The sequence below is a fragment of the Lepidochelys kempii genome, chromosome 1 (assembly GCF_965140265.1).
Source record: "Lepidochelys kempii isolate rLepKem1 chromosome 1, rLepKem1.hap2, whole genome shotgun sequence".
NCBI classification, from domain to species: Eukaryota; Metazoa; Chordata; order Testudines; family Cheloniidae; genus Lepidochelys; species Lepidochelys kempii.
In genome coordinates this window covers 36267884-36294171 of record NC_133256.1, presented here as the reverse complement: position 1 = coordinate 36294171, position 26288 = coordinate 36267884, and the positions used below count along the sequence as shown (strand labels likewise).

The 26288-nt window shown below is 39.7% G+C and overlaps 1 protein-coding gene across 5 annotated transcripts in view; it reads right to left on the bottom strand.

The window, feature by feature from the left end:
- The window catches only part of ATM (ATM serine/threonine kinase), a 151962-nt gene that overhangs the window by 37297 nt on the left and 88377 nt on the right, over nucleotides 1–26288 (bottom strand). For all 5 annotated transcript variants that reach the window (XM_073338919.1, XM_073338890.1, XM_073338900.1 and 2 more), the window contains 15 exons: nucleotides 19844–19948; nucleotides 18914–19033; nucleotides 17532–17766; nucleotides 14607–14774; nucleotides 14332–14451; nucleotides 13215–13432; nucleotides 12493–12700; nucleotides 11095–11208; nucleotides 10426–10584; nucleotides 8802–8940; nucleotides 7055–7137; nucleotides 6470–6610; nucleotides 4900–5016; nucleotides 2628–2777; nucleotides 1837–2002 (listed from right to left, as the gene is read on the bottom strand). In XM_073338919.1, coding sequence (XP_073195020.1) covers nucleotides 1837–2002; nucleotides 2628–2777; nucleotides 4900–5016; nucleotides 6470–6610; nucleotides 7055–7137; nucleotides 8802–8940; nucleotides 10426–10584; nucleotides 11095–11208; nucleotides 12493–12700; nucleotides 13215–13432; nucleotides 14332–14451; nucleotides 14607–14774; nucleotides 17532–17766; nucleotides 18914–19033; nucleotides 19844–19948 — 2243 coding nt within the window. The remainder of the gene's footprint in view (nucleotides 1–1836; nucleotides 2003–2627; nucleotides 2778–4899; nucleotides 5017–6469; nucleotides 6611–7054; nucleotides 7138–8801; nucleotides 8941–10425; nucleotides 10585–11094; nucleotides 11209–12492; nucleotides 12701–13214; nucleotides 13433–14331; nucleotides 14452–14606; nucleotides 14775–17531; nucleotides 17767–18913; nucleotides 19034–19843; nucleotides 19949–26288) is intronic.

Sequence of the window (26288 nt, the reverse complement as noted above, 5' to 3'; positions counted from 1 at the left end):
GTACAACATGCATTTTGTGATGCATTATCTTTTTCTTATTAGCTGACAACGAACCCACTAATTTGTTAAATTCAGTCATTCACAAATAAGTCTCCGGGTCATATGTCAATCAGTAAATTCTACTGTACTTTATATAACAAATTGAATTCAAAGTATGGACATCATCTTCGTGTGTGAAAAAGTATGAAAGACTGGTTCTGTATAGGGCTGTGTACACCACTTAAGCTGCATGTTGAGGTCTTAAACATGTCATTGGGCTGTGTGCAGGTCTACTGAACAGGAATTTACCCTAAGAGAAGGCATACATGCTAGCCATCACCTTCAGCCCCCAACTAAAACCTCTCCAGCTCATCATAAAGAATCTACAACCTATTCTGAAGGACGACCCACCACTCTCACAGATCTTGGGAGACAGGCCAGTCCTTGCTTACACACAGCCCCCCAATCTGAAGCAAATACTCACCAGCAACCACACACCACACAACAAAAACGCTAACCAAGGAACCTATCCTTGCAACAAAGCCCCTTGCCAACTGTGTCCACATATCTATTCAGGGGACACCATCATAGGGCCTAATCACATCAGCCACGCTATCAGAGGCTCGTTCACCTGCGCATCTACCAATGTGATATATGCCATCATGTGCCAGCAATGCCCCTCTGCCATGTACATTGGCCAAACTGGACAGTCTCTACGTAAAAGAATAAATGGACACAAATCAGACGTCAAGAATTATAACATTCAAAAACCAGTTGGAGAACACTTCTATCTCTTTGGTCACTCGATTACAGACCTAAAAGTGGCAATTCTTCAACAAAAAAACTTCAAAAACAGACTCCAAAGAGAGACTGCTGAATTGGAATTAATTTGCAATCTGGACACCATTAAATTAGGCTTGAATAAAGACTGGGAGTGGATGTGTCATTACACAAAGTAAAACTATTTCTCTATGTTTATTTCCCCCCACACTGTTCCTCACATGTTCTTGTCAACTGTTAGAAATGGCCCACCTTGATTATCACTACAAAAGGGTTTTTTTTCTCTCCTGCTAGTAATAGCTCGCCTTACCTGATCATTCTCGTTACAGTGTGTATGGTAACACCCATCGTTTCATGTTCTCTATGTATATAAAATCTCCCCACTGTATTTTCCACTGCATGCATCCGATGAAGTGAGCTGTAGCTCACGAAAGCTCATGCTCAAATAAATTTTTTAGTCTCTAAGGTGCCACAAGTACTCCTTTTCTTTTTGCAGATACAGACTAACTACTGGCTGCTACTCTGAAACATGCTCAGTATGTTCATCTTATATTAAATAGGGATTCTTGCCATGTTGTTTAGACCGAAGATAGAGCCTACTTTAACACTATTGGATGTCTTCCAGAACCTAAATATTTATTTTAGCCCCAGAACTCAATTATCCAGGAGTTAAGGAAAAAATATCAATTTTATGGAACCTTATTAAAACCCACTTTTTGCATTTCCCTGTTAACTGCAGCAGCCGTTAGGTAATTGAGTGTTTGACTGAAAATATATTTTAAATCTTGTAGGACTTAAAAAAACCTTATAAAAAGCAAAACAGCAATGTTTGATACGGTCTTTCTAGTGAGACGAATGGAATCAGTGTTTCAATAAACTGGGTGCTGGAAGGCATCATTTAAAAAAAACAAAACACCTGTTTTTGTTATTCTTTATTTCCCACCCAATATGTCTTAGCTTAATTGCTGTTACCGTAAAATGTTCTAATCTCCTTGTTTATAGTTATGCTAGTTTATACCAACATTAGGTTTGAAAATATATTCTCTTGAAAAGAATGATAGCAGTTGCTTTACATACCAATAGATGATGTAGCTACACTGCGAGTATATGCCAATCGTTTCTCAAACCAAACAGCTGGGTCCAAGAATTTTTCCATGCAGAAATAGCGAAACACAGGTTGAAAATTCTGGCAAACGTCCATAAAGATGTTGTATTTCTCTTCAGAATGCTGTTTTTGTGCATCCTTTAAACAAACCACAAATAAATTAGACATGTTTTCACTCATTAACTAGTTTGGATGGAGCCTACTCCAATCTTTGGAAAGAAATACACAATGTTCTACTCCCATATCAAATGCTCTCTCTCTAACACAGATACACAATCTTGTAGCTGTGATAAAACTTCTTTGTATTCATGTTAATAATTATATTATTTTCTAGTTTTCATAAACTACTGTGTTCTCTCATTATCATGAGAAACACTGACAAGTGTAAATTAATTCTGCAAAATATGGCATGCCCTGTTCGGCTTCCACAAAGAGTCCATTTTGAACTTCAACTGAGCTTTGATAATGGAAGGGATCATCACATGATACTATTGGAGATCCAACTATAGTTTGTTTCTTCTTATGCCAAGTTTTTACTTTATAATTTAGACTTTTAGTAATTAACCTCAGGTTATTGTCATATAAACCTGGAGACCTAGTTAAGTAGTTCTATTTCATTGCCTATATTCTCAGTTTTTAATATTGTGCTTATAAACAGAAATTTATTCATTAACACAATACTTTATTTTTTTTAAAAGGTCAAAACTCTAAAGAATCTCTGCACAACACTAAATGAGCAAGATTTTTTGCTATTGTGACTCACCATCATAGTCTTTTGGCAGTGAATACTGCTGTAGTCTTTTGGCCTGTATCTCCTGTGAGCGCCCTCTTCAGGATTCACAAGAAATTCACCGATGGGAGCTGTCCCTGAGCACCACTCCAGGACACCACTTCTCTGAGAAAGGGGGACCACCTGGGAAAAGAATACCAACACCACAAACATAACATGTATCTCTTAAAAAGGCATGTGTATTGGAGTAGACTGTACAATTGAGTTCAACATACCTTGTTATGACCCAGCGTACTTGGGGCAGCCCTCACTGGAAATGCCAAGGTCAGGACAGGCTGCAAAAGGGAGAGCAGATACTCCCAAGACTGGTGGGTAACACTGAAGTTAAACTCCTCAACCAGTCACAAACTATGCTTCTGATTCCCCACATTGGTTATCAAGAAGCAAAAAATAAATCACATAGCCTCCTTTACTGCATCCCAATTCTCTGTTTCCCAATCAGCACCTAGTGCTCACCTAGGTCCAGTACAGTGAGAAGTTATTTTAAAAAACCTCTGCTCATATAGACAAAATGTTCTTCTGACCCCAAAGGGTCAGCCACATCACCAGGTCAGCATAGGTTTGGATCTTACACAAAATACCACGCTGACAGCCAGTCCTTTAGTGTCTAAAACTAAAGATTTATAATAAAGAAAAAAGAAAGAACAAGAGAGATGTTAAATGGTAAAACAGTCACATACATAAAAAGAGGTCAGAAGCAGGACTGAAGACAAAATGGAGAAGATGCAGCTACCTTTTATCGTCTTTTGCCATGTGGCTTTGTTTCAAACACAAGCTTGTGCCATACAGCATCACACTTGTTTTTATACAGCTTTTTCTAAGCACAACTGGAAGACCTCATTTTAGCAAAAGAAACTGCTAGGGAACCATTCACAGCTATTACTAATACTTCAATACAACATAATTACCCTGCTGAGTTTCCACATTTGGTCAGGTAGTAAAATGATGCAATGATTACTAATAGTTCAACACAAACTTCATAAGATTATTACAAGCAATTGCTCGGATTAAGATATCATGTAACAATTGCAATGAGCATATGTGAAATTGGAGATACTAGATGACCACAGTGGTACCTTCTGACCTATCAACCAGTTTTTAAACCATTATCAAATCTCACAAATTTAGTCTGTTCACTAGTACCTGGCAATAGATGTCCATATCACAATTGGCTCTAACTGCCCCCTCCTTGTTGGTAGCCTTAGCAGACTGAATTGGTAAGGAGACTAAACAATCCTCTGGCTATTGAGTGGTGGGTATCTCTTTTAGTTTTGATTCCTTCCTACTCCTTTGTTTTTTGTACATCTTCTGTCTTCTTGTCCTTGTTGTTTATTGCTGATGGATTATGAAAGACTCGAAATCTCATAGTAAAGAGGGGGTTTGTGTTTTCATGATGATATTTTCCATTTATACATTTAAAAACCTTATTAACACCTTTTCCTTTCTCCCTGTCCTCCTTCATTTTGCATGTTTACAAAATATACCAAGTTTGTTTGAAGACTATTTAAGCAAGACAGAGTGAAATCCACCTATGAGTTCTTGAAAGTATTATAGGATACATAAATAATTAGGACAAATCACTTCACAGACTGAAACACACAGCTCCAATTTGTCAAAGACAAAGCTCATTCAACTTTCATTTAAAAAAATTATCAGCTCATTTTAACTCTTTTTATAATAGGTTTGTACATACCATACACATTGAAGGGAAGAAAAAGGGGAAAAACTTATGTCCAAACTAATTTTCTATATCCAGAAATATTAAATTCATTCTTTGTCTCATCAAATACAGTTCTGACTTTCAGATCCTGCATTTGCAGATTTAGGATTGGGCTTCTGGACTCAGTTGAACTTGTAAGGGATCCTACAAGACTGAAATTAAAGAGAAATCTTAAATGATCTTGTGTGCTGAAGCCTAATGGTCAGCAGCTTACAACTGAGTGGCAGTACATGGCTTTCTCATTTTACTGTTCCAAGTCTGTACAAAGAAAGCTTCCAAGAGTATTTAAATAGACATCAGGGCACCAAATAATTTTTCTGTGGACTTTTATCGTTTGTGGAAAATTAAATGGTAGCCTTTGTTTTATCTGAACTCTTCCCCACCCGAGGACATAGTTAATTTCTTGACAACATACAGTACTTTTAGCTAGCTTTTGGGTTATAGAAATAAAAGAAGAGAGTAAAATTGTCACACTACACAAGTGCCATTTATCACAACTCTGCTGCAGCAGCTGCTGGAGGCTACCTTATATCTTCGGATGGTGAGTTTTCTTTTTCTGGTTTCAGTGTTTTGCTGGAGCAGTGTATTACACATCTGGAAAACCTGCTGCATGACAGCATCCTGTCTCAGGTCATCCCGGCCCTTTAGAAGAAATACAAAAAGCAATTAAAGGACAATACTTCTAACATCCAACTTCCTCTTTATTGCAATAAAGGTGCTCTTAGAAGACCAACAGCATCCATAAAACATAAAAATTAAATGTTCTCCTATCCACCCAAGTCAAGCTATGCAAATGTAATTAATACTTGGTTTTGTAGTACACTTCAGAAGCTTGAAAATAAAGTTCATCTACCAGTTTTTATTCCTTCTTCCCATGTCAAACATTTTCTTTTTGATTTTTAGGGTTTCCAAAACCTATGTAACTTACTTACGTTAGCATGCTTTTAAAGATCTCATTTTATTCAACGTTACACCCTATCCCATAGTTAGCCATAAGGACTGCAGAGTGCAGCTTTTCCAGGGGTCTCGGAGTACTACAACTGCAACAGTCCTAGTTACCACTGCCAGAGATCTGTAAAACCCACATTTCCCAAGAGTAGTGCTATATCACTGTGCAATCAGATGGGCTAGAAATTAAGCTGGTTGAACTAATGCAGTCACTATTTTTAAAGCCCCTTGGGAATGTATAAATGGAGTTAGAGATCATTAATCAAATCAATCCATTCAAATCAATCCATTTTCTAGACTCTTGTAAATATGTTTGAAATTTCAAAGTCTCTGCTTTTAAATTCTCTCCAACTAGTAATCCTTTTATTTCTAAGAAAAACAAGACTAAGCACTTAGAATAAAGAGGGCTGGACTAGATGTTCTCCTAAGGTCTCTTCCAACTCTAATCTTCTACGATTCTATCCAAATAATTCTATACCAACAAGCATGAACTTCTGAGCACATCTTTGCTTAGCAGTGTGAAAATAAAGTGCTTTATTTCAATACACACTCCAGCCACTAGAAGGAACATAAATAATCACACACTTCAGCAGGTCTCATATTCTATCCAGTACTGGGCAATAGTACATGTCCATATTGTAGGAGGACGGATATATACAAATTAGTATATTCTATAGATACTTAGTGATTTCCTTTTCAAAATACTTATACAAACACACATACTCAAAATAACCCGTACTGGGGAAACAGACAGAGATCTTAAGTGATGCACCCAAGCACATAGGAGGAGTCTGCTAGAGAGCTGGGATGAGAACTTAAAGAGCTTCAGGCTTTCATTCCTGTACTCAGATCACAACTTTCTCCATAGCCCTGATTTTTAAAGGTATTTGGGCATTGTAATGCCTAACTGACCTAGGAGCCTAACTCTCATTTTCAAAGGGTGACATAGGCAAGTCTCGTTGAAGTCAGTGGGACTTAGGCTCCTAAATGCTTATGTCACTTTTGAAAATGAGTGAGGCTCCTAAGTCAGTTAGGCATTGAAACACTTAGCAAAGCAACACTTAATACTTTTAAAAATTTGGCTCCATGTCTATGATTTGTAGAAACAGGACACTGCCTTCTGGCAACTACATCATATACAGCTCACCTTGACAAGTTGCCTCCTCTCTTTTCCATCTGATCCTATACAATCTATTATTTTAGGCAGATTCAGGCCTCCTGCTAAGCGAAACTCTGGCTTGAATGACCTTATTGTCACCAAATTTTCATATTTTCCAGTAGGGTCCACCTGAAATTATAATTAAAAATTACTATAAAATATCAGATTCATTACACTGAGGAAAAATGTTTCATTATCTATAGACCTGAAGCTTTACAAACTTCATTAGCAGCCTTTAAACAATGCAAGATTGTTACTATAGGATATCTGTAGTCTCCCAAGGTCAAGTAGTTTATTAATCATACTAGCACTAAAAATAAGCATATAAAAACCTAATGAAACAATATCTATATTAAGAGATGAATATACAATATCACAAATATATACCAAAATCTATTGAAAAATATACAAATCTGTAAACGTGTACTCATAAGCACATACATAAACACAACAAAGGTGGGGAAAGAGGGTATTTAAAGCAAAGAAAAAAAAAGCAAAGGACCACACACCTTGACTTCCATTGAGAAGGAATGGATGCATATTAAATTGTAAATATATCTCAACTTTATTCACCTTAATTTCCATGGTGGGAACAACAACATCCTCCAAGTTCTTTAGTTTAGTAATAGGCTGGCCAGCAGGAATACTTATGCCTTCTGCAGTGAAAATCAATGCATTATTTTAAATCAAGAACTGCAGTTCACACTTATCAGTTTACCCTTGTTTTCCCCCAAAAGGTTGCTCAGTCTGGGTCCTGAACCCAATATCTGAGTGAGGGAAAGGGCAGCTACTCTCATAAGCAGTCCTTGGGCCCTTTCATCTAAGGAGCCAGACTGAGGTAATGAAAACACTTCCCTCACAGTCAGGAGCAATGGAAGCTCCCTGAAAGTAGGGGGCCACCAGTGGCCGAACCATGGCCCCACCCCCCAAGCCGCCACCCTCATGCTGCCCCTTCTCTGCAAGCCCATGTGCTCATGCTGCCTCACTCACCTGATGCCCCATCCTGCCCCTTCCCCCCAAGTCTCTGCCCCCGTGCTGCCCCTTCCCCGAGACCCCGCCCTCGTGCCGCCACTCCCCCCCAGACCTCATCCCCGCTCCACCCCTCCTCACAACACCCCGGCCTCCGCCTTTTCTGCGGAAAAGGACCTAGGGGTGACAGTGGACGAGAAGCTGGATATGAGTCAGCAGTGTGCCCTTGTTGCCAAGAAGGCCAATGGCATTTTGGGATGTATAAGTAGGGGCATAGCGAGCAGATCGAGGGACGTGATCGTTCCCCTCTATTCGACATTGGTGAGGCCTCATCTGGAGTACTGTGTCCAGTTTTGGGCCCCACACTACAAGAAGGATGTGGATAAATTGGAGAGAGTCCAGCGAAGGGCAACAAAAATGATTAGGGGTCTAGAACACATGAGTTATGAGGAGAGGCTGAGGGAGCTGGGATTGTTTAGCCTGCAGAAGAGAAGAATGAGGGGGGATTTGATAGCTGCTTTCAACTACCTGAAAGGGGGTTCCAAAGAGGATGGCTCTAGACTGTTCTCAATGGTAGCAGATGACAGAACGAGGAGTAATGGTCTCAAGTTGCAGTGGGGGAGGTTCAGGTTGGATATTAGGAAAAACTTTTTCACTAAGAGGGTGGTGAAACACTGGAATGCGTTGCCTAGGGAGGTGGTGGAATCTCCTTCCTTAGAGGTTTTTAAGGTCAGGCTTGACAAAGCTCTGGCTGGGATGATTTAACTGGGAATTGGTCCTGCTTCGAGCAGGGGGTTGGACTAGATGACCTTTACGGGTCCCTTCCAACCCTGATATTCTATGATTCTATGATTCTCTCTCCCCCTCCCTTGTTGCTTGCCCCTACGGCCAGTAAAAAGGGATGGGGTCATGACCCCCAGGCCTCCCCTGTTCCAGTGCCCTTGCTCCCAGTAGCACTAGGAATTCTCTGCAGGTCTCATATCCAAGAACCACTCCAGCTGAACCTCACAGTGCAAGTTGTTTCATGAGACGTCTAAACCAGAGTAGGTCTTATATTTAATACAATTAGGACATAGTAGCAGTACAGCAGCCCATCTGCATTTTGGTAATAATACTTAATATTTAAATAGCATCTTTCATCCAAGGATCTCAAGAAAACAATCGTTAACTGACCTATCCCCACCTTATGCAGTGTCATGCCTATTTTACAGCTGGGGGAACTGAAGGCTAGAGAGACTCAGTGACCGCCCCAAGATAAGGCAATGGTAGAGCTGGGAGTAAAGCTTAGTAATTGTAACTCTAAATACATTGCCTAACTAATGACCAAGAAGCCCTCTTTTCAAATACTTACTTCTTTGACATTTCCATGGAGTGGCATCCAGATTTGCTAATGTGATGTATGCATCACAAAGTGCCTCAACACCTCTAACCATTTGAGGTCTCCTACTTTTTATGATGTTAATTATCTTGCTGGCAGCCTCCATTCGATCCTACAGAACAAAACAAACAAACAAAAACCCAAACACGATGAAGTGAGCTGTAGCTCACGACAGCTCATGCTCAAATAAATTGGTTAGTCTCTAAGGTGCTACAAGTACTCCTTTTGTTTTTACGAATACAGACTAACACAGCTGCTACTCTGAAACCTGACCTTTTGCAAGTTACTTCTTGTCAGATCAAAGACACACAGTATATTGCCATCAAGTAGAACTGAAGCTATCCTGTGAAAACAGAGGAAACACAAGTACTGAATACCCTCTGCAATACAAACCTGGATTCATATAAATGCTAATTCAGTGTTTTCCAACCTGGGGTGGGAAGAACAGTGAACTATTTGTGGGAGTGGGTATATCCAAACAATGTGGAGAAGGAGTGAGGCTGCGAAAGCTGCAGGACACCAGATCCACTCTCCATCCTCCTGCAAACATGGGGCAAATAAAGGGGTTGTTGGTTCTTGGAAATCCACCCACCATCCCCTTTCCTGCTTCTGCTATTGTCCCTAATGTAGCTGGCTGGGGGAGCAGCTCACATGTACAAGGCTGAAGGCTCAAGCGGCTTGCCCGCCCAAGCTTCCCTTCTCTGCTTCCAACTTTGTGGCACTTTGCTCAACTTATCACACCACCAATGGGAGCCCCAAACCGCAGCTACACGTAGACTACTGACGAGTTGGGGAAAGGGATCAGAACTATCAGAGAAGAGGAGACAAGCCAGCGACAAATATGGAAAAAAGATAAGGAAACCCTCCCAGAAAAGACAACGGGAAATGGACAGAATAAAGGAGAGAAGCCAGAAAACTATGAGAGGACAACAGTGTGAGGGGACAAAGAAAGTGCCCAAAGAGCACCACAGAGGGGCTCCAATAATGAAAGGCTGAGAAAATCACCATAATCATAGCAATGATAATTATCAACCAAAACAATAATAATGCTAACTTAAAAAAAAAGCCATGATATAATGTTACAAGTCATTACGGTTTATAGCACTAACGTTACTCTTTTTCTCTGGGAAAGAAATAAAGATATTAGAATCATGTTGCACAAACCCAAATACTTTTATCTTACAGATTTACATTAAACACTCACTTAACATTAAAACAGAAAAAACTTTGGTCATTATCAACTTCTCGCTTATAAACCCGCTCAAGCTCTTGATGCAGCTAAAATGTCTTTACAATATCTCACAGGGTGAAAAATCCAAAAAAAATTTCCTTTCTGACACTCTTGTAATAGCTGATTTGAATAACAACTGTCAAGGCTGGTAGGTCCCCAATGTCCATAATTACAAGTTTTGATTTTAAAAATCAATATTTAATTTTTCCCCATTCTTCCTCACCCCACCAAAAAAATCAAGTAAATGAAACTCTGCACTATAACATCCTTTTAAAGTAAATTAACTTTCTGACATTATGATACTAAATGTGATTCATAACCTAGAACTATGTGATTCATAAACAAAATTCAGTTTGATTTGAGTACCATATCTAGCTGGGAGATTTCTTTCGGTACATTTTTTGTTAGTCTGTTTCTTCTTATTGCCTCTGATTTTGCCAAGAGTTCATCCTTGTTGGCATTTGCCAAAGCCAATACTATAAACAAAGTATGATGTGGATGATCCAGTGAAATTCTAGATATTAGCTGTCAAGAAATATAACAAAAGTCAGTTATTAAAGATATTATAAAAATTAAAATGAATTACAAATCAGAGCAGTTAACTAAGATTTTAAACTAAGAAGCAAATGTTCAATAAAACACTATTCAACTCTTTCATATTATAATCAACATAGAAAGGACTGAACTTTTTTTTTTTAACCTTTCATGGTCCTTTACAGACAAAAATAAAGTAACACCATAGCTAAGTCTGTATTTTGATGTCTGTACTATATAAAGTATGTTTTTAATACAATGGTCTGATTATTCTAAGAAGACTCCTAAATCAGTGGAAAGAATTGGCAGAACAAAAACCAAGTTTTACATTTCAAGTTTGCTACATCTCATTCTGTAATGGAATAGTTTAGGCTTCATGACTCAGTCAAGACAGAATTGTGCTCAAGAAGATGCATGTTCTCTTTAGGAGTTTTAACATAAGTAAGATGCATCTCTGTACCATTAATCTAATCACAATACTTATGATTTAGTATTGATTACATTATTTAAAACTTCATGAAATCCTAGACAGCCCATGATCTTGGTTCCCATTCGAGCAGCCAGCTGGTACATCAGAGGCAAAAACTTGTATGACGGAATCTTCTCTGCATCTGTCTGTTGAAAAATAAATCAGATGTAACACAGCAATGCACATAAAAGAGATCACAAACACAAATCAGTAGATAAGCACCAGTGGGTATGTACTGACATTTTAAAAACATTTTAAAAACATTTATTGGCTGCCCTAGTGGCAGCATGCTGCACACCACTCCCTCCTCACTAGTCGCTCGCTGGGTGCCACAAGTCCCAGTGCTTGCAGCTTGATCAGTATGCAGCAGCACAACCGCTCATGGGTTTGAGCTATCAGGATCATACTCAGCCAGCTTTGCTATTAAGTAGCAAATTCAGTTCAAAGTAGCCTTACTGGTTTATAAAACTCTGAGTGGGACTGACCCTGATTATATGAAAGACCTCTTCATTCAGTCACTGCCTGATGGCTTTTTATTATTATTATTAAAAGTGCTATTATTGTTATTTTATTACAGCAGTGCTTAGATGCCTCAATTAAGATTGAGGCCCCACGGGTCTGGGTACTATAAAAATGGATGGTAAGACAGTCCCCAACCGGGAAAGCTTACAATATAATTTAAAACAAGAAACAACATAAGTGTATTAAAAAACATATAAAGGAAAGAAGGGAGGACAAGGATGCCTGTAAAAGGAACACATGATTACATAGACTTATTCAATTGTTCCAAGTAATTCTAGTTTTTAAAAATTAATTATAAGACAGAGAAAAGAAATAAGCTAGATATCAGCAACCACTACTGGCAATGTGTTTAACCCTTATCACTTAGGTATTTCCTCCAGGTATCATGGTAGATGCTTACAATCTAAATTAGGCATAACACAGCAAAGAATGAGAAAGGGAAGGGTAAAAGGTAAGGGAAAGACAAGGGTACAACAGTGAAAGATCAAGAGATGTGCTTAATGTTATGGACACTTTTGCTAACTTTTGTTATTAAAAATGTAGGGGACAGAAACAGAAAAGAGGACCACAGTTAATGATGAAGGGTGATAAATGAGCAGTACATAAAGTGAGAGTTGAGGAAAGACTGAAGAAGGCTGGTGTACAGGTCATGTGCCAGACTCCAGGCATATGGGCATCTTGAGAAAGTGTGTAGAGTAGCTAATGGAAGGAGGCAGATGGAGAAAGCAAATAAGTGAGCTGTTTTGGAAGAGTGCAGTTCAGGACATAGTCATTAAGATACAAATGAGAGACGAGAGGTGGACACACTGGCAGAGCCGTGCAGGTCCTAGCATGTGAAAATGAGGAATCTGAATTTGATTTTCATGTAGAATCAAAAGGATAAGAAAAAAGTAAGAGCAGAAACTTACCTTCATCATTCCATTGACTTCAAAAACTCCAGAGTTCTCAAGCCAGAGGGAGCAGAGGCGGAAGATCCACATATCATGCTCTTCTCCACTAAGTAAGCAACTGATGTAGTTCTCTACCGCTTTGCATAAGAAACGTTTACGATCTTCACTCAGTGCACGAATTGCACATTCATCAAGTTCAAGCTCCCGCTGAACCTTCACTGTGTATCTATGAATGGACATTAACCATCTGTTAAAACACTGACGGGGAGGCAGGCTGGAGTTCTCTCACCTACAACTTTAAGAAATTTTCCAGCATTTTATACTTGCTTTTGTATCAGCAAAGAAAATCAAGCAATCCTTAGATCAAGTACCCTCAATGTCCTCCTCATTTGGGTACACTGGGCACCCTTGATCTGTGATTAAAACACACTGAAAATCTAGTCCCATTTTTTCTAATGACTGGACGTGAACACACCAATGTAAAAGTGAATTTCTGGCAATAGAAACAAGCACGAAGACTTGACCCACCTCCTACAGAAAACAGAGAATCACTAAAGCTTAGAGTTTTCCCTCACTTTCCCTTCCTCTTACTAAGAATAGAAGAAAAATAGTCAGATGAACTCTAAGATTCCATCAGCTCTACTGCATGTGCAAATCCCAAATCTGGTTACACTTTGCTCTCCTCTCTGGTGCTGTATGGCAATTAGCTATAGTTACCTCCCCTCAATCTGGACACCCACCTGTTTGTCTGAACCCTGTGCTCCTTTAGGAGGCCAATTTCCTCCTTGGCTTTCTTCAGCAAAGCTTGCTTGTTTTCAAACTCTGAGGATTTCATGTAGTTCTCAATTCTTTGGTACTGAGTATCAGAGAAACGAGCTAAAGAAAGGAAAGCCTTCATCTTTCCACTCTTTAGCTCATCACTGCTGTCTCCACTGTGGCTCCCAGCAATTTCCACTGCCTAAGAGGAAAGTTACAAATATAGAAATGATAAGACTGATGATCATGTTCGCATAATAGCTATAGCTAACGTCTACTCTCATACTGCTTGATTAAACAATTATTATTATTTAATGTTTGTATATACTAGCAGATGCACATACAAAATAAAACCAATTGTGTTAAAGTATTTTTTTCCTAAGTGAATGTAATCCTCAGAAAGGACTTGGATTTTTCAGCGCTAGCAGTTGATGCCCATTTTAGTTACAGAACCAAATGGAATTCCTCCAACACTTACTATGTATTACTCATATAATAACAGTTGTCCATGGTGCTTTACAGTACAGATAAAGAAAAATTCTCTGCCATGAAGAGCTTACAGTCTAAGAAGGGCAGTCTAACAAACGAAAGACAAGGAGATGACAACACAAGATAGAAAAGAGGCTGGAGTTACAAGTGAAACGGAGATGATGGTGAAGGTATTTGGAGAATATCAGAAAAGTCAGAAGGGATAACTACAACTGAAGAGTCACAAATTAGAGGGAGTAATGAAGTGAGTGGCAAGCAATACTGAAAGCAATGAGGCAGTTGCCGAGAGAATACAAGGTGAGAGATCAGTGAGAGTACAGACCATACTGAAGGCAAGATCAAGGGAGTAACCCTTACAGTGAGTGGAGGAGTACAAAAGTCAAATAATTTTACCTCCAAACAGGCTATTAAATCTAAGTGTCACTGTGGAGTCTACAAAATCATTAATAAAAAGGGTATTTGCATCTGAGATGTTATTCTAGAATATATTGAAAATCATAGTATCAATATGGAAAAAATGAATGCGGCATTGTAAAATTTACTTTGACATTTTTACAAGGTATTATATACAGAAGAATCTATTTAGTTGCATGTTTCCATGAACCGCCCTACCTTTTCTAAGTATTTCTGCATGATAACTGTAGGGTTTTCCAAACATGTTTCTGCTAACCAGTTTCCACATAACCTCAGACACTCTGTGTATATCAGTCTTAGGCTCGGATCATTCTCAACCTTTGGAGAAGCACATTTTTAGAAAAAAATACCAGACTTCAACTCAAAAGTAATTTTCCATATAAGATGGTCAACCTGTAAAACCTTTTTTCCCATCTAAATACAGCAAATTAAATTAATTAGGCCCGATGTCAAGGTTACATGTTGACACACACCTGAAACCAATTTGTATCCAATTTCTTGATCATCTCCTTGAGAATACTCAGTGCTAGACTTTCTTCTTTTTTAGCCCAGAAAACCTGAGCTTCCTCCAGTTGCCACTCTGAGACTACACACATAGCTGGATTGTATTGCTTGATCTGAAACATTGCTCTTTCAGGAAGCTGAAATAGAAAAACTAAATTGTCAATTATATTTGTAAGTAATGGACACATTTCATAACAGGCTCTCCGACACCATCAGCACTTTATTTTATTTCTTTAAGACATCCCTCTTCTGCCTGCTTAGTGTTAAGAATTGTTTTGTTGGGAAGAAGGCAAGGTCTTTTTACATGTTAGAGCACAGGCATAGGCTACCCTATCATTCTGATAACCAACAAGTTTCAAAGTATAGATTCTTGAACTGAGCTTCACAAAACGTTAAATGAAGCATTAACATTTAACATTGTAATTACTGTGAGGTAATAAGACAATATGGGACAGTGAGCTGGCTTATATTCATAACCAAAAGACTGTTAAAAAAGAGGTTCAAAATGTGTTTTAATGGAGGCCAGGTAATCCACCAAAACAATATTACAATTTTGTTACAAACATTCTACACAATTCAAAAAACCCAAATGTTAGAATTCCAGGAAAGAACTGGAATTAAGGGCTTGGCTACACTTGTGAGTTAGAGTGCATTAAAGCATCCCCGGGCGCCCTAGCTCACTACCCGTCCACACTGGCAAGGCACGTAGAGCGCCCTGACTCCATGGCTAGAGCGCTCCTGGTACTCCACCTCGGCGAGAAGATTAACGCTTGTTGCACCTTGGCTGAAACTCCTGGGTGTCAGTGTGATCGAGGTGTTGCATTACTGCGCTCTGATCAGCCTCCGGAAACGTCCCATAATCCCTTTAAGTCAAGTGGCCACTCTTCTCATTGTTTTGAACTCACTGTAGGAATGTGGATATGCCCTTTGAAAGCTCTGTTTCTGACAGCTGGCACGCTTATCTGCTCCGAGACAAAGCAACCATTAGTGTGGAATGCTGTGAGAGAGAGAAGCGGGGGGGGGGGAGGGAGGAGGGGTCTGCTGCTGTCTGAACTTACAAGACAGCATGCTGACATGCTCTCAGCCCCCCCCCAAACCCATTCTCTCTTCCCCCACATACACACAACACACTCCCTGTCACACTCCACCCAACCACCCCCATTTGAAAAGCACATTGCAGCCACTTGCATGCTGGGATAGCTACCATAATGCACTGCTCTCTGTGGCCGTTGCAAGAGCTGCTAATGTGGCCATGCCAGTACGCTTGTAGCTGTCAGTGTGGACAGATTGCAGCACTTTCCCTACTGCGCTCTATGAAGGCTGTTTTAACTCAAAGCACTCTACATCTGCAAGTGTAGCCATGCCCTAAGTGACCCAGTCCATTCCTGACTAACATATAATCCCTCAGCACTACTCACTTTACCCAAATATACACAGTCCCCTCAACCTTTCCCTCTAAAATTTGCAATCATATGCAAATATCAAAATAACAAATTACCAAATTATTGGAAATTGATCCCTTAAGTAGGAAATGTGGTTTTACAATCTCCTGCATATATTTTTGCAAATATTAGGGGACAAAGGTAAGGTTTTTCTATTCAGGTTCTTATAAGGCACTCAGAGTATCTGAGATTGGGTGGGCAGTGTAAATTGGGTTGATGAGGTGATAAGGGCAAGATATGAAAGATTATATAGCAATGAATCTCTTAAGCCATTCTGGAGACGCTGAGTGCTTGTTTACTCTACAAAATTAGGCTGACTTAAGTTAGGTCGACCTATAGCCATTGTAGCAATTAAATAGGCTGTTTGGTGTCCACGCTGCCATCCTCCTTCCGGGAGTGTGCATCCTCATCAGAAGCGCTTTCACTGACTGAAGTGGGGCATTGTGGGGAACTGAAAGCTGCAGGGCTCACACTTCATCTCCTGTTGACCAGCTGGAGCTCACAACGGAAGCCCCTCACCCTGGGGCTGACAGCTGGAGCCAGAGAAAAAATGGCCTTAGTGAAATCATGGCACCAGTGAAGTAAATGGAAGCTTTGCATTTGATTTCAATGGGCCAGGATTTCACCCCCTATGTGCCTTAGAAACATTCTTAAAACAACTTCTAGAAAAATTTTAAAAAATCCTAAACTTTATAATTTCACATGCCATGTCTCATTCCAGGGTCGATATTTTCTAAGACTGGTTTTATTTCAAGGAATAAGGATATAAAGAGGATATAAAAAGTATTGCAGCATCATAATTCTGGGTCAGAGCTGTTAACCAAGCTCAATATGCACAAAATGTATAACTGGTGCTCACATGGTAGCCAGAAATAGCCCAGGTCACCTTTCACATCCTACATTGAGTTTTCAGGTCAGGCAGATGTAACTGAAAATTGAACACATTTGATTTAGAAGTCACTGGGATAAAAAAAATGGGAATTCTACAAGATGATTCATAGAGATTGACTCTTCAGAATATAATGGCACTTTAAGTGTATATATATTTGAACATGACACCAAGATGCTGATGTTGAGGAATTCTTTCTGCAACTCTCTCCTGGAATGCTGGGAGAATCTATGGCGTGATGATGAAGTTTTACATCTACCCAGTGTACCAAACTGGAATTACAAAAGTTGTAGAAACATCATTTACAGATAAAAATTTCAGTTTTATAACATATACTGCACGGAAAGGCGTGTAATTATGAACAAAAATGTGAAGATATGCGTGTAGCATTCATAAAATATTATGTAGGTTGACTCTCTAGACAAACAATTCAATGAATAAACTTATACAGAGTATAGGAATTTAAGCATAGTTGGTCTTCAGCATTATAGTGAAAAAATTCCTTGTTAACTGGAGAAGTAAGTGTTTTTCAGACTGATTCTTGCTGGAACTACGGTAGTTACCTGAGTGTTTTTGGCAGTTCGTGCCAATTTAGACAGTTCCACTAGATGTTTGGTGAGAATGTCTTTAATACATTCTCTTTTGGAATTCTCACTTTCCTTCTCAAGAAGGATCTCCAGAATTACAGTCCGTAAGGCCATGATAGGCTCCTGGAAACCAAAGTCACTGTCCTTGAGAAGCTGGGACTGTCTCTGCCACTTCAGATAAATGTCATTCAGTTGTTTGTTAGTAACAGATCTGAAATCACAGACATTAAGAAAGGAAAAGGAAAAAAGAGCTGCTATTACTTCTAACCAAATATTAATGAAATCTGAGATGTGAAGGAGCTTGTTTTACAAATCCCAGGACTATAAAACAATTGAAGTCAGTAGCTCACAATATATGGTCCAGAAAACAAAAATAGTTCATGAAACCCTTCCTGGTCATGCACAGAACAAACATCTTGAAAAGCAAGCAAGTGGAGGATAGGGATTATAAAAGGATTTTCAACATTTATAAGAAGTTACGCAAAACAGCTGATTTAAGCAAACCCAGGTTTGTGAAAGGAACATTCGGGAGGCACGACAATTCCAGTGTACATGTTCTTGAACACTTGTTTGAATTTAATTTGCTAAGTTCTAGTATGTGATAAGGCTGATAAAAAAGCTGGCAAAGGGAATCTTAATCTGTATCTACATGTACATGGCTGCATGACAGAATAAGGGTATATCTACACGTGGAGCTGTGGGTATGATTCCCAGCTTGAGCAGACATACTCACACTAGCTCTCATCAAGTTAGCATGCTAAAAATAGAACATGGCAGCAGCAGCACAAGCTATAGAAGAGTGTGTTTTATATGGCCCATATTTTTATTATACTGCATGCCTTTTAGATGTACTGTTTTATCTTGTTAGAGTATAAGCTCTTTGGGGGGTACTGTATCCTTTTTTGTGTTTATACAGCACCTAGCACATTGTGGGAGCTACTGGAAAAAAAATACTACTAAATCATTAACAAATATTAGTCCTGACAAGGTTTACAATAAACTAAAATAAAGACAGTCCATGCCCTGAAGAACTAACAGTTTAGAAGGTAAACAAATAGAAAACAGGATGCACTGGGAAATCCAGAAAAGTCCAGTATAGTGGATTTTCATAATACCACCATTCTTTTCCTGTTTTTATAAGCAGGAAAATATTTATAGAAAAAGGCCTTTATTTATAACTAGAGAACCTGCGAAGTTGCTTGTAAAGGTGGTATCTATAAAGTACATTTGTCAAAGAAGGAAAACAGAGGGACTAGCCTCTAGTTACAGGTTGCTTAAAAATAGCTGAGAGATGCAAGAACAACATCAGACTCATAGCTAGAACTGGAAGGGGAATTTAACATGAAGAAATAAAATACCTGGAGAAAAGCTGTCCTATGTTTTCCAACTCTCCAATGATCTGTAATCTGCAGAGTGTGGGATACAATGAAAACACAGACTCAAGACTGCCTTTGCACAGCTCCTCTACTTCGCTCACCCTAGGGATACAATACAGCAATGCTAAATACCTTTATCTATTGACAATACAGTTTACATGTACAGAATAGATATCAAATATAAAGTATATAGCACCAACACATATTTTATATTTCAGTTTAGTAAGAATTTTGCATTATTATTAAAATAAAAAATTCAAGGTTTCTCCCTTAAGAATCTAAATGAAAATGTGATCAGGTTTACTGTCTCATAGCCTATATGACATTCAATTTAAAGGGACTACTCGGAAGTAACTTTCTCATCTATTAACAGGAAGGGGATGTACACTAACAGAAGGTCATTTCTCCATAGAAAGTAACTCTATTTTTTAAAAAATTAAATTTGTCCCTTCCTCATAGAAACTTCTTGCTGCTCTCTTGAAAACTGCTGGTACTTTGGTGTAACAGGACCTGCAGAGACAAGGACTTGTTATGGCATAAAATGCCAGTAGTTTGTCTCTTCCTCCTTAGTTTGAGGATTAAGGCTTTTAATATCTATCATTATTGGACAGCATTTGCAGCCTTGCAAAGAGGTTGTTATAAATATCTCTACCAAAAAGATTACATGTGTATGTTGTTTGTGGGCACAAAAGTCACTTTACACAATTAATTCTGTCCGTGTGTCAAGCATACATGTCCTATTAACACTAACATGACTTGTATAGGCACGAAAAGGAGAATTCAGGTCAAAAATCTATAAGTCAAGTTACAGCTCAAATATCAGTCTGATTTTGTTTGTGTAATACTTTTCTACAGCTGCACAAACACAACAAGGTTTTACATACAGAATATTTATAGGCATTTGGTTTTTACCTGGCATCTTTCAGGCCTTCATGGAAAGCAGAGAATTCTCTGTCTCTTAAAGACTGCAGAGCATTATACAATGATTCATGGTAGCCTGATCTTCCCATCTCATCTCTTTAAAAAAAAAAAGATTAAAAACAGCAAAATTATATTTAAACTTAAGGTCATCAATAATCATTATGATTGAAAACTACAGTATTAACATTCTCTTTGATATAGTACATTTAAGTCATTTTGGTGGTGTCTTCATAAAAGACACAAACTAACCTAACTGAATAAGGAGTACAGTCAGGAATTTTTAAGTGGTTAGGTAAAGATTTGCCTAAAAAAATAAAAAGCAACCCTGTAACACAATACATCCTGTAAGCCTAAGTTATTGTTTTCAAGTAAACAAATTAAAAAGGCAGTGAGAAATTATTAAAATTGTATTTTATACATGGAGTCAAAATTTCAAATTACATTAAAATGTACATCCACCAATGTGATATATGCCATCATGTGCCAGCAATGCCCCTCTGCCATATACATTGGTCAAACTGGACAGTCTCTACGTAAAAGAATAAATGGACACAAATCAGATGTCAAGAATTATAACATTCATAAACCAGTCGGAGAACACTTCAATCTCTCTGGTCACGCAATCACAGACATGAAGGTCGCTATCTTAAAACAAAAAAACTTCAAATCCAGACTCCAGCGAGAAACTGCTGAATTGGAATTCATTTGCAAATTGGATACTATTAATTTAGGCTTAAATAGAGACTGGGAGTGGCTAAGTCATTATGCAAGGTAGCCTGTTTCCTCTTGTTTTTTCCTACCCCCCCCCCCCCAAAATGTTCTGGTTTAACTTGGATTTAAACTTGAAGAGTGGTCAGTTTGGATGAGCTATTACCAGCAGGAGAGTGAGTTTGTGTGTGTATGGGGGTGGGGGGGATGTGAGAAAACCTGGATTTGTGCAGGAAATAGCCCAACTTGATTGTCATGCACATTGTGTAAAGAGTTGTCACTTTGGATGGGCTATCACCAGCAGGAGAGTGAATTTGTGTGGGGGGGTGGAGGGTGAGAAAACCTGGATTTGTGCTGGAAATGGCCCACCTGATGATCACTTTAGATAAGCTATTACCAGCAGGACAGTGGGGTGGGAGGAGGTATTGTTTCATATTCTCTGTGTATATATAAAGCCTGCTGCAGTTTCCACGATATGCATCCGAGGAAGTGAGCTGTAGCTCACGAAAGCTTATGCTCTAATAAATTGGTTAGTCTCTAAGGTGCCACAAGTACTCCTTTTCTTTTATTAAAATATATGTAATTATTCCAAAAACTATCATACAATAAATCTACAATTTTAACCTAAACAACAAAATGCACACATGTAAAGGTTCTTGTATTATCTGATTGCGTTCTAATATGTACATCAGTATTGTATTAATAGCAATTCTGGATCTGGATCACCTTTCCAGGGCAGTGTCATCTGCCACTGAGCATGTCCATGAGTTGCAGATCATGAAACACCTTCCAAATATGGAGGATAACTGTGATATAAGCAGTCACAGACAATCTGACGGCAGTACCAAGGGTGCAGCAGATGGTGGTGTTGTCCCAGTAAAAGGGCAGTGATGCCTAAAGATGGTACTGAACATGGTGAATGTAAGCTGCCATCAAATAAGCCTGTTGTCAATGACATACTATAAAGGCATGCAATTGCCCCTCCAGAAGTAACTCTGGAAAGGCAGAGGAACTATGATGGGGTCAGTGGCATTTGCTCGGATAAGGATCTCTGCATCCTCATCTGTCGCCTAGTTATTGCAATTTTTGCACTGGTATGGCACATGGCTTACATGGATGAGAAAGGGGGACTGGAACTGCATACACATTTTCCACTGTTCACAGTGCAGGTGATTCAGCAATGCAACACTAACTCTACTACCTCTCAATCCAAGTCCCGTGGTGATGGTGACAGGCAGAGGATGCTGCTGGAGGTCCTTAGTCACAATCCTGCACACAGATGGCCTGGGAGTGATGGTCACTCATCACAGACTGGAGCAAATGCCATGATCAGATCCTTCCCTGGTGTCAGAGTCATCCTACCTAAGGATAGTGCTGCTCTCCTCAAATGGGGAAGGGGATGGAAAAAGGTCCCTAATAAATTCTTGCTCCAACCAAATTTGTCAGAGTGACATATCTTGGCTGGTCATCCAGCTTTGCTATGGTCTAAATATAAGAAAGACCCCCCCAAAATTTTGCAGCTAGGAATGTTCACACACTCCTTGACAGAAATGATGGAGTTGAGTGTAGAACCGCTGTATTTGTCAGACTGTTGGTGTGGTATGATATAGATATTTCTGCACTCAGAGTAGACTTGCTGGCAGGACACAGCTACCAGAAGCGAGTGCTGGTTACACCTTTTATTTGATTGGCAAATATGATGATGAATGGAGATATGCTCTGGTGCGGGGTTTGCCACCTGCTTTTTGATTGCCCACAAACTTGAGTCACTGCTGAAGGGTGTTAATGACAGACTTGTGCTCTTCTGCTTCGGTCTTGCTACAGGTCGTCATGCTTTTGTCATCATTGCATATGCACTGACAATGACACATCCAGATGACGATATGGACCCCTTTCTGGTCTCCAATGTCTCCAAAGAAGGTTGCGTGCTGGTTCCCATACTCTTTTTCTTCCTTTTTTGGCTATGCTTATGGATGCATTTCAAGACACAGACAAATGAGTATTTATCCAGTTCCATACTGATGGGACATTTTCAAGCTGCAAGACTGCCATGCTCACACGAAAGTGGCAGATTTACTCATTAAGGAGCGATTATTTGCTGATGACTATGCATTGGTTGCTGACTTGATTGATGACATTAAATTTATACTTGATCACTTCAAATATGCAGTCAATCATTTTGGTTTCACCTAAATGGTTTGCACCTAAAGAAAACTGGACACCGTACCCAGCATGTGCCAGGAGATACCCAATTATTAAGTTCACCAGTGTGCCTCTTCAGTCAGTAGAGAAGTTTTGCTACCTAGGGAGTATGCTGTCACACAATGCCACAATTGATCTCCATCTCACAATGCCATCTCACAGGGCAAGCCAACTCTGCATTTGATATGCTGTCTCACCACCTATGCCATGATAGGGGCATCAAAATAAGCACTAAGCTAAATGTGTATTGGGCAGTTGTGCTTACAATGCTTCAATGGTTATGAGGTATGGACACCATATCGGACACATATTAGGAAACTTGATCATTTCCACGTGTGCCATCTTCACTCTGTTCGCAGAGTCAAATGGTAAGACAAGATTCCCAATATAAAAATTCTTAATCATTGTTGGATGTTCAGTATTTATATAATGCTGATTAAAGATCAGCTACGCTGGTCTGGTCATCTCATTCATATGGCCAACTGAAGAATACCCAATGCTATATTCTGTGGTCAGTTAAAGCAAGGCACTCATTCTCATGGTGGCCAGTCCAAAAGACACACTGAAGTCAAACTTGAAGGCATGTCAAGTTGATCTCGGCAACTGGGAAGCAACAGCCTTATAAGAAAGCAAGATGGCAGCAGATCTGTCATGTCGCCGTTAACCGCTTTGAAGCAAAGCGCATTAACAACTTATATGAAATATGTGAACATCACAAAGCAATGATACAACAGCCTCCAATAGTCATGGACAATCTTCTCTGTCCTACATGTAACCATGCTTGTGGTTCTTGCATTGGCCTGACCTCACACACAGGTATTCACCTACAGTGTTTGCTGAATCCTTGCATGTCAACACTGACATGAGACTCCACCTAAGTTCCTTCTAAGCTGTGAAGCCGCCCACCAGTCTATCAAGTGCTGCACACTTCAGGTGCTCCTCCCTCCACTGCTCCTGCCCTCTGCCTTGGAGTCCCTGGCCACCTGCTCCTGGGAGCCTCCTGCTAGCTGTGTGGGGCCAGGGGGGGAGGGTGTGTGTGTGTGCTGATCTCAGGGTGTCCCCCTCCCCTTGCTCTTCATCTCCACAGAGCTGGGGGGAGGGCAACGGGACATAACAGGGCTCAGGAGTGGGATGGAGCTTGCTGGTGGCTGCTGCTGTGTCTGAAGAAGCAGGCTTCAGACTGATGAATGAGGATCTACTTAAAGGGGCAGCATGTGTCTCTCTCCCACACACACACAAACACACACACAGAGTGCCTCTCTCACACACACACTCACAGTGTGTGCCTCCCTCTCTCACTCACACACACACACACAGTGTGCCTCCCTCTCACACACAAAGAATCTTTCACAGTCACCTCCCAACACATACTTTTATTATTATTATTGTTGTTATTTCTTGATACTTCCTGCAATGCACATATATTCGCTGTAATTTTATTCTTTCAAAGTGCTGTTATTTTAGTTTTTTGACTGGTTTATGCATTTCATAAACTTATTTCTCTCCTATGCTAATTCTTTGAGTAGTCATAAAAAGAAAAGGAGGACTTGTGGCACTTTACGACTAACCAATTTATTTGAGCATAAGCTTTCGTGAGCTCACTTCATTGGATGAAGCTCAAATAAATTGGTTAGTCTCTAAGGTGCCACAAGTACTCCTTTTCTTTTTGCGAATACAGACTAACACGGCTGCTACTCTGAAACCTGTCTTTGAGTAGTGAGTTCTAAAATGCCAAACCTGTCCTGGCTAGAGTAATTATCCCTATGGTAACTTTAAAAAAAAATTATATCTAGGTTTCTGGTTTCTGCTGGTGGTGCACATTACCTCGATATTGGTGCACATAACAAAATTAATTCCGCACATGGATGGAAAAAATTAGAGGGAATTCCACCATCAATAGTCCTAAACTCTCACTCTCTTGCCAGTCCCTTTTCAACAAAAGATTCCCTTTTCCTTAATTCTTGGCCACATATTTTATTTCCAACCTTTTTTCTCTGCCCTTTATTCCCCCTCTCCTTGATCTTTGTCTATTCCCCTTCTTTCCAGCCCAAATATCACTCTCTTTACCTTCCATACTGAATCTGAAGAATCTTTTTATCTAGGTTGTTATACCACACACATTACTGCAGCATTTTAGAATAGCTTGTCTCTGCTACCTTCCCTATACCAGGGCCAAGGGAGCCTCACATGAGTGAGAGCATCCTGAATGCGGCAGCTGGAAGAATGAGTGTCACATGGACTTCCATTAGATGGGAAACATGGAGATGAGCAGCAGCCTCCACAAGTTGCTTTTAAGTGAGCACTGTTTCAATGTAGCAGAAGAGAATACTGCAGTCAGAAGCACCTCTTTTTCAGATCCATCTCCACAGAAGAAGCCAGGGAGAAAGTTCCCCTCCTCCTGCTTGCAAAATATCGGTGGAAGGACTCAGTGATGTAACTTAAGCCTTTACCAAGATGGGAGGGGATCTAGTCCCTTTTCCCTCTAAAGGGAATATAGGCTTGTTCTCCTCATCAGAGACAAGGTGTACGCTACTCCATGCCCAGTACATCATGTCACCCTTAGGCATAAACCTTTCCTTATGAGGGAGTAGCCACAGAACCAAATTGGACACTCTTTTCTTCAACTATTGGTGAAGTCACTCTTAAGGATCAAAGAGCAATCTTTTCATTCTCCTATAAATCAAAAATGGATGCAGGAAAGCATTTCCCTCACACTTAAAAAAAAAAAAAGATTCATCTTGTGGCTGAGACTAAAAATGAAAAGATTCATAGATTCATAGATATTTAGGTCAGAAGGGACCATTATGATCATCTAGTCTGACCTCCTGCACAATGCAGGCCACAGAATTTCACCCACCACTCCTAAAAAAGACCTCACACCTATATCTGTGCTATTGAAGTCCTCAAATTGTAGTTTGAAGACCTCAAGGAGCAGAGAATCCTCCAGCAAGTGACCCGTGCCCCATGCTACAGAGGAAGGCGAAAAACCTCCAGGGCCTTCCAATCTGCCCTGGAGGAAAATTCCTTCCCGACCCCAAATATGGCGATCAGCTAAACCCTGAGCATATGGGCAAGATTCATCAGCCAGATACTACAGAAAATTCTTTCCCGGGTAACTTGGATCTTACCCCATCTAAAAACCCATCACAGGCCATTGGGCCTATTTACCATGAATATTTAATTACCAAAACCATGTTATCCCATCATACCATCTCCTCCATAAACTTATCGAGTTTAATCTTAAAGCAAGATAGATCTTTTGCCCCCACTACTTCCCTCGGAAGGCTATTCCAAAACTTCACTCCTCTGATGGTTAGAAACCTTCGTCTAATTTCTAATCTAAATTTCCTAGTGGCCAGTTTATATCCATTTGTTCTTGTGTCCACATTGGTACTGAGTTTAAATAATTCCTCTCCCTCTCTGGTATTTATCCCTCTGATATATTTATAGAGAGCAATCATATCTCCCCTCAACCTTCTTTTAGTTAGGCTAAACAAGCCAAGCTCCCTGAGTCTCCTTTCATAAG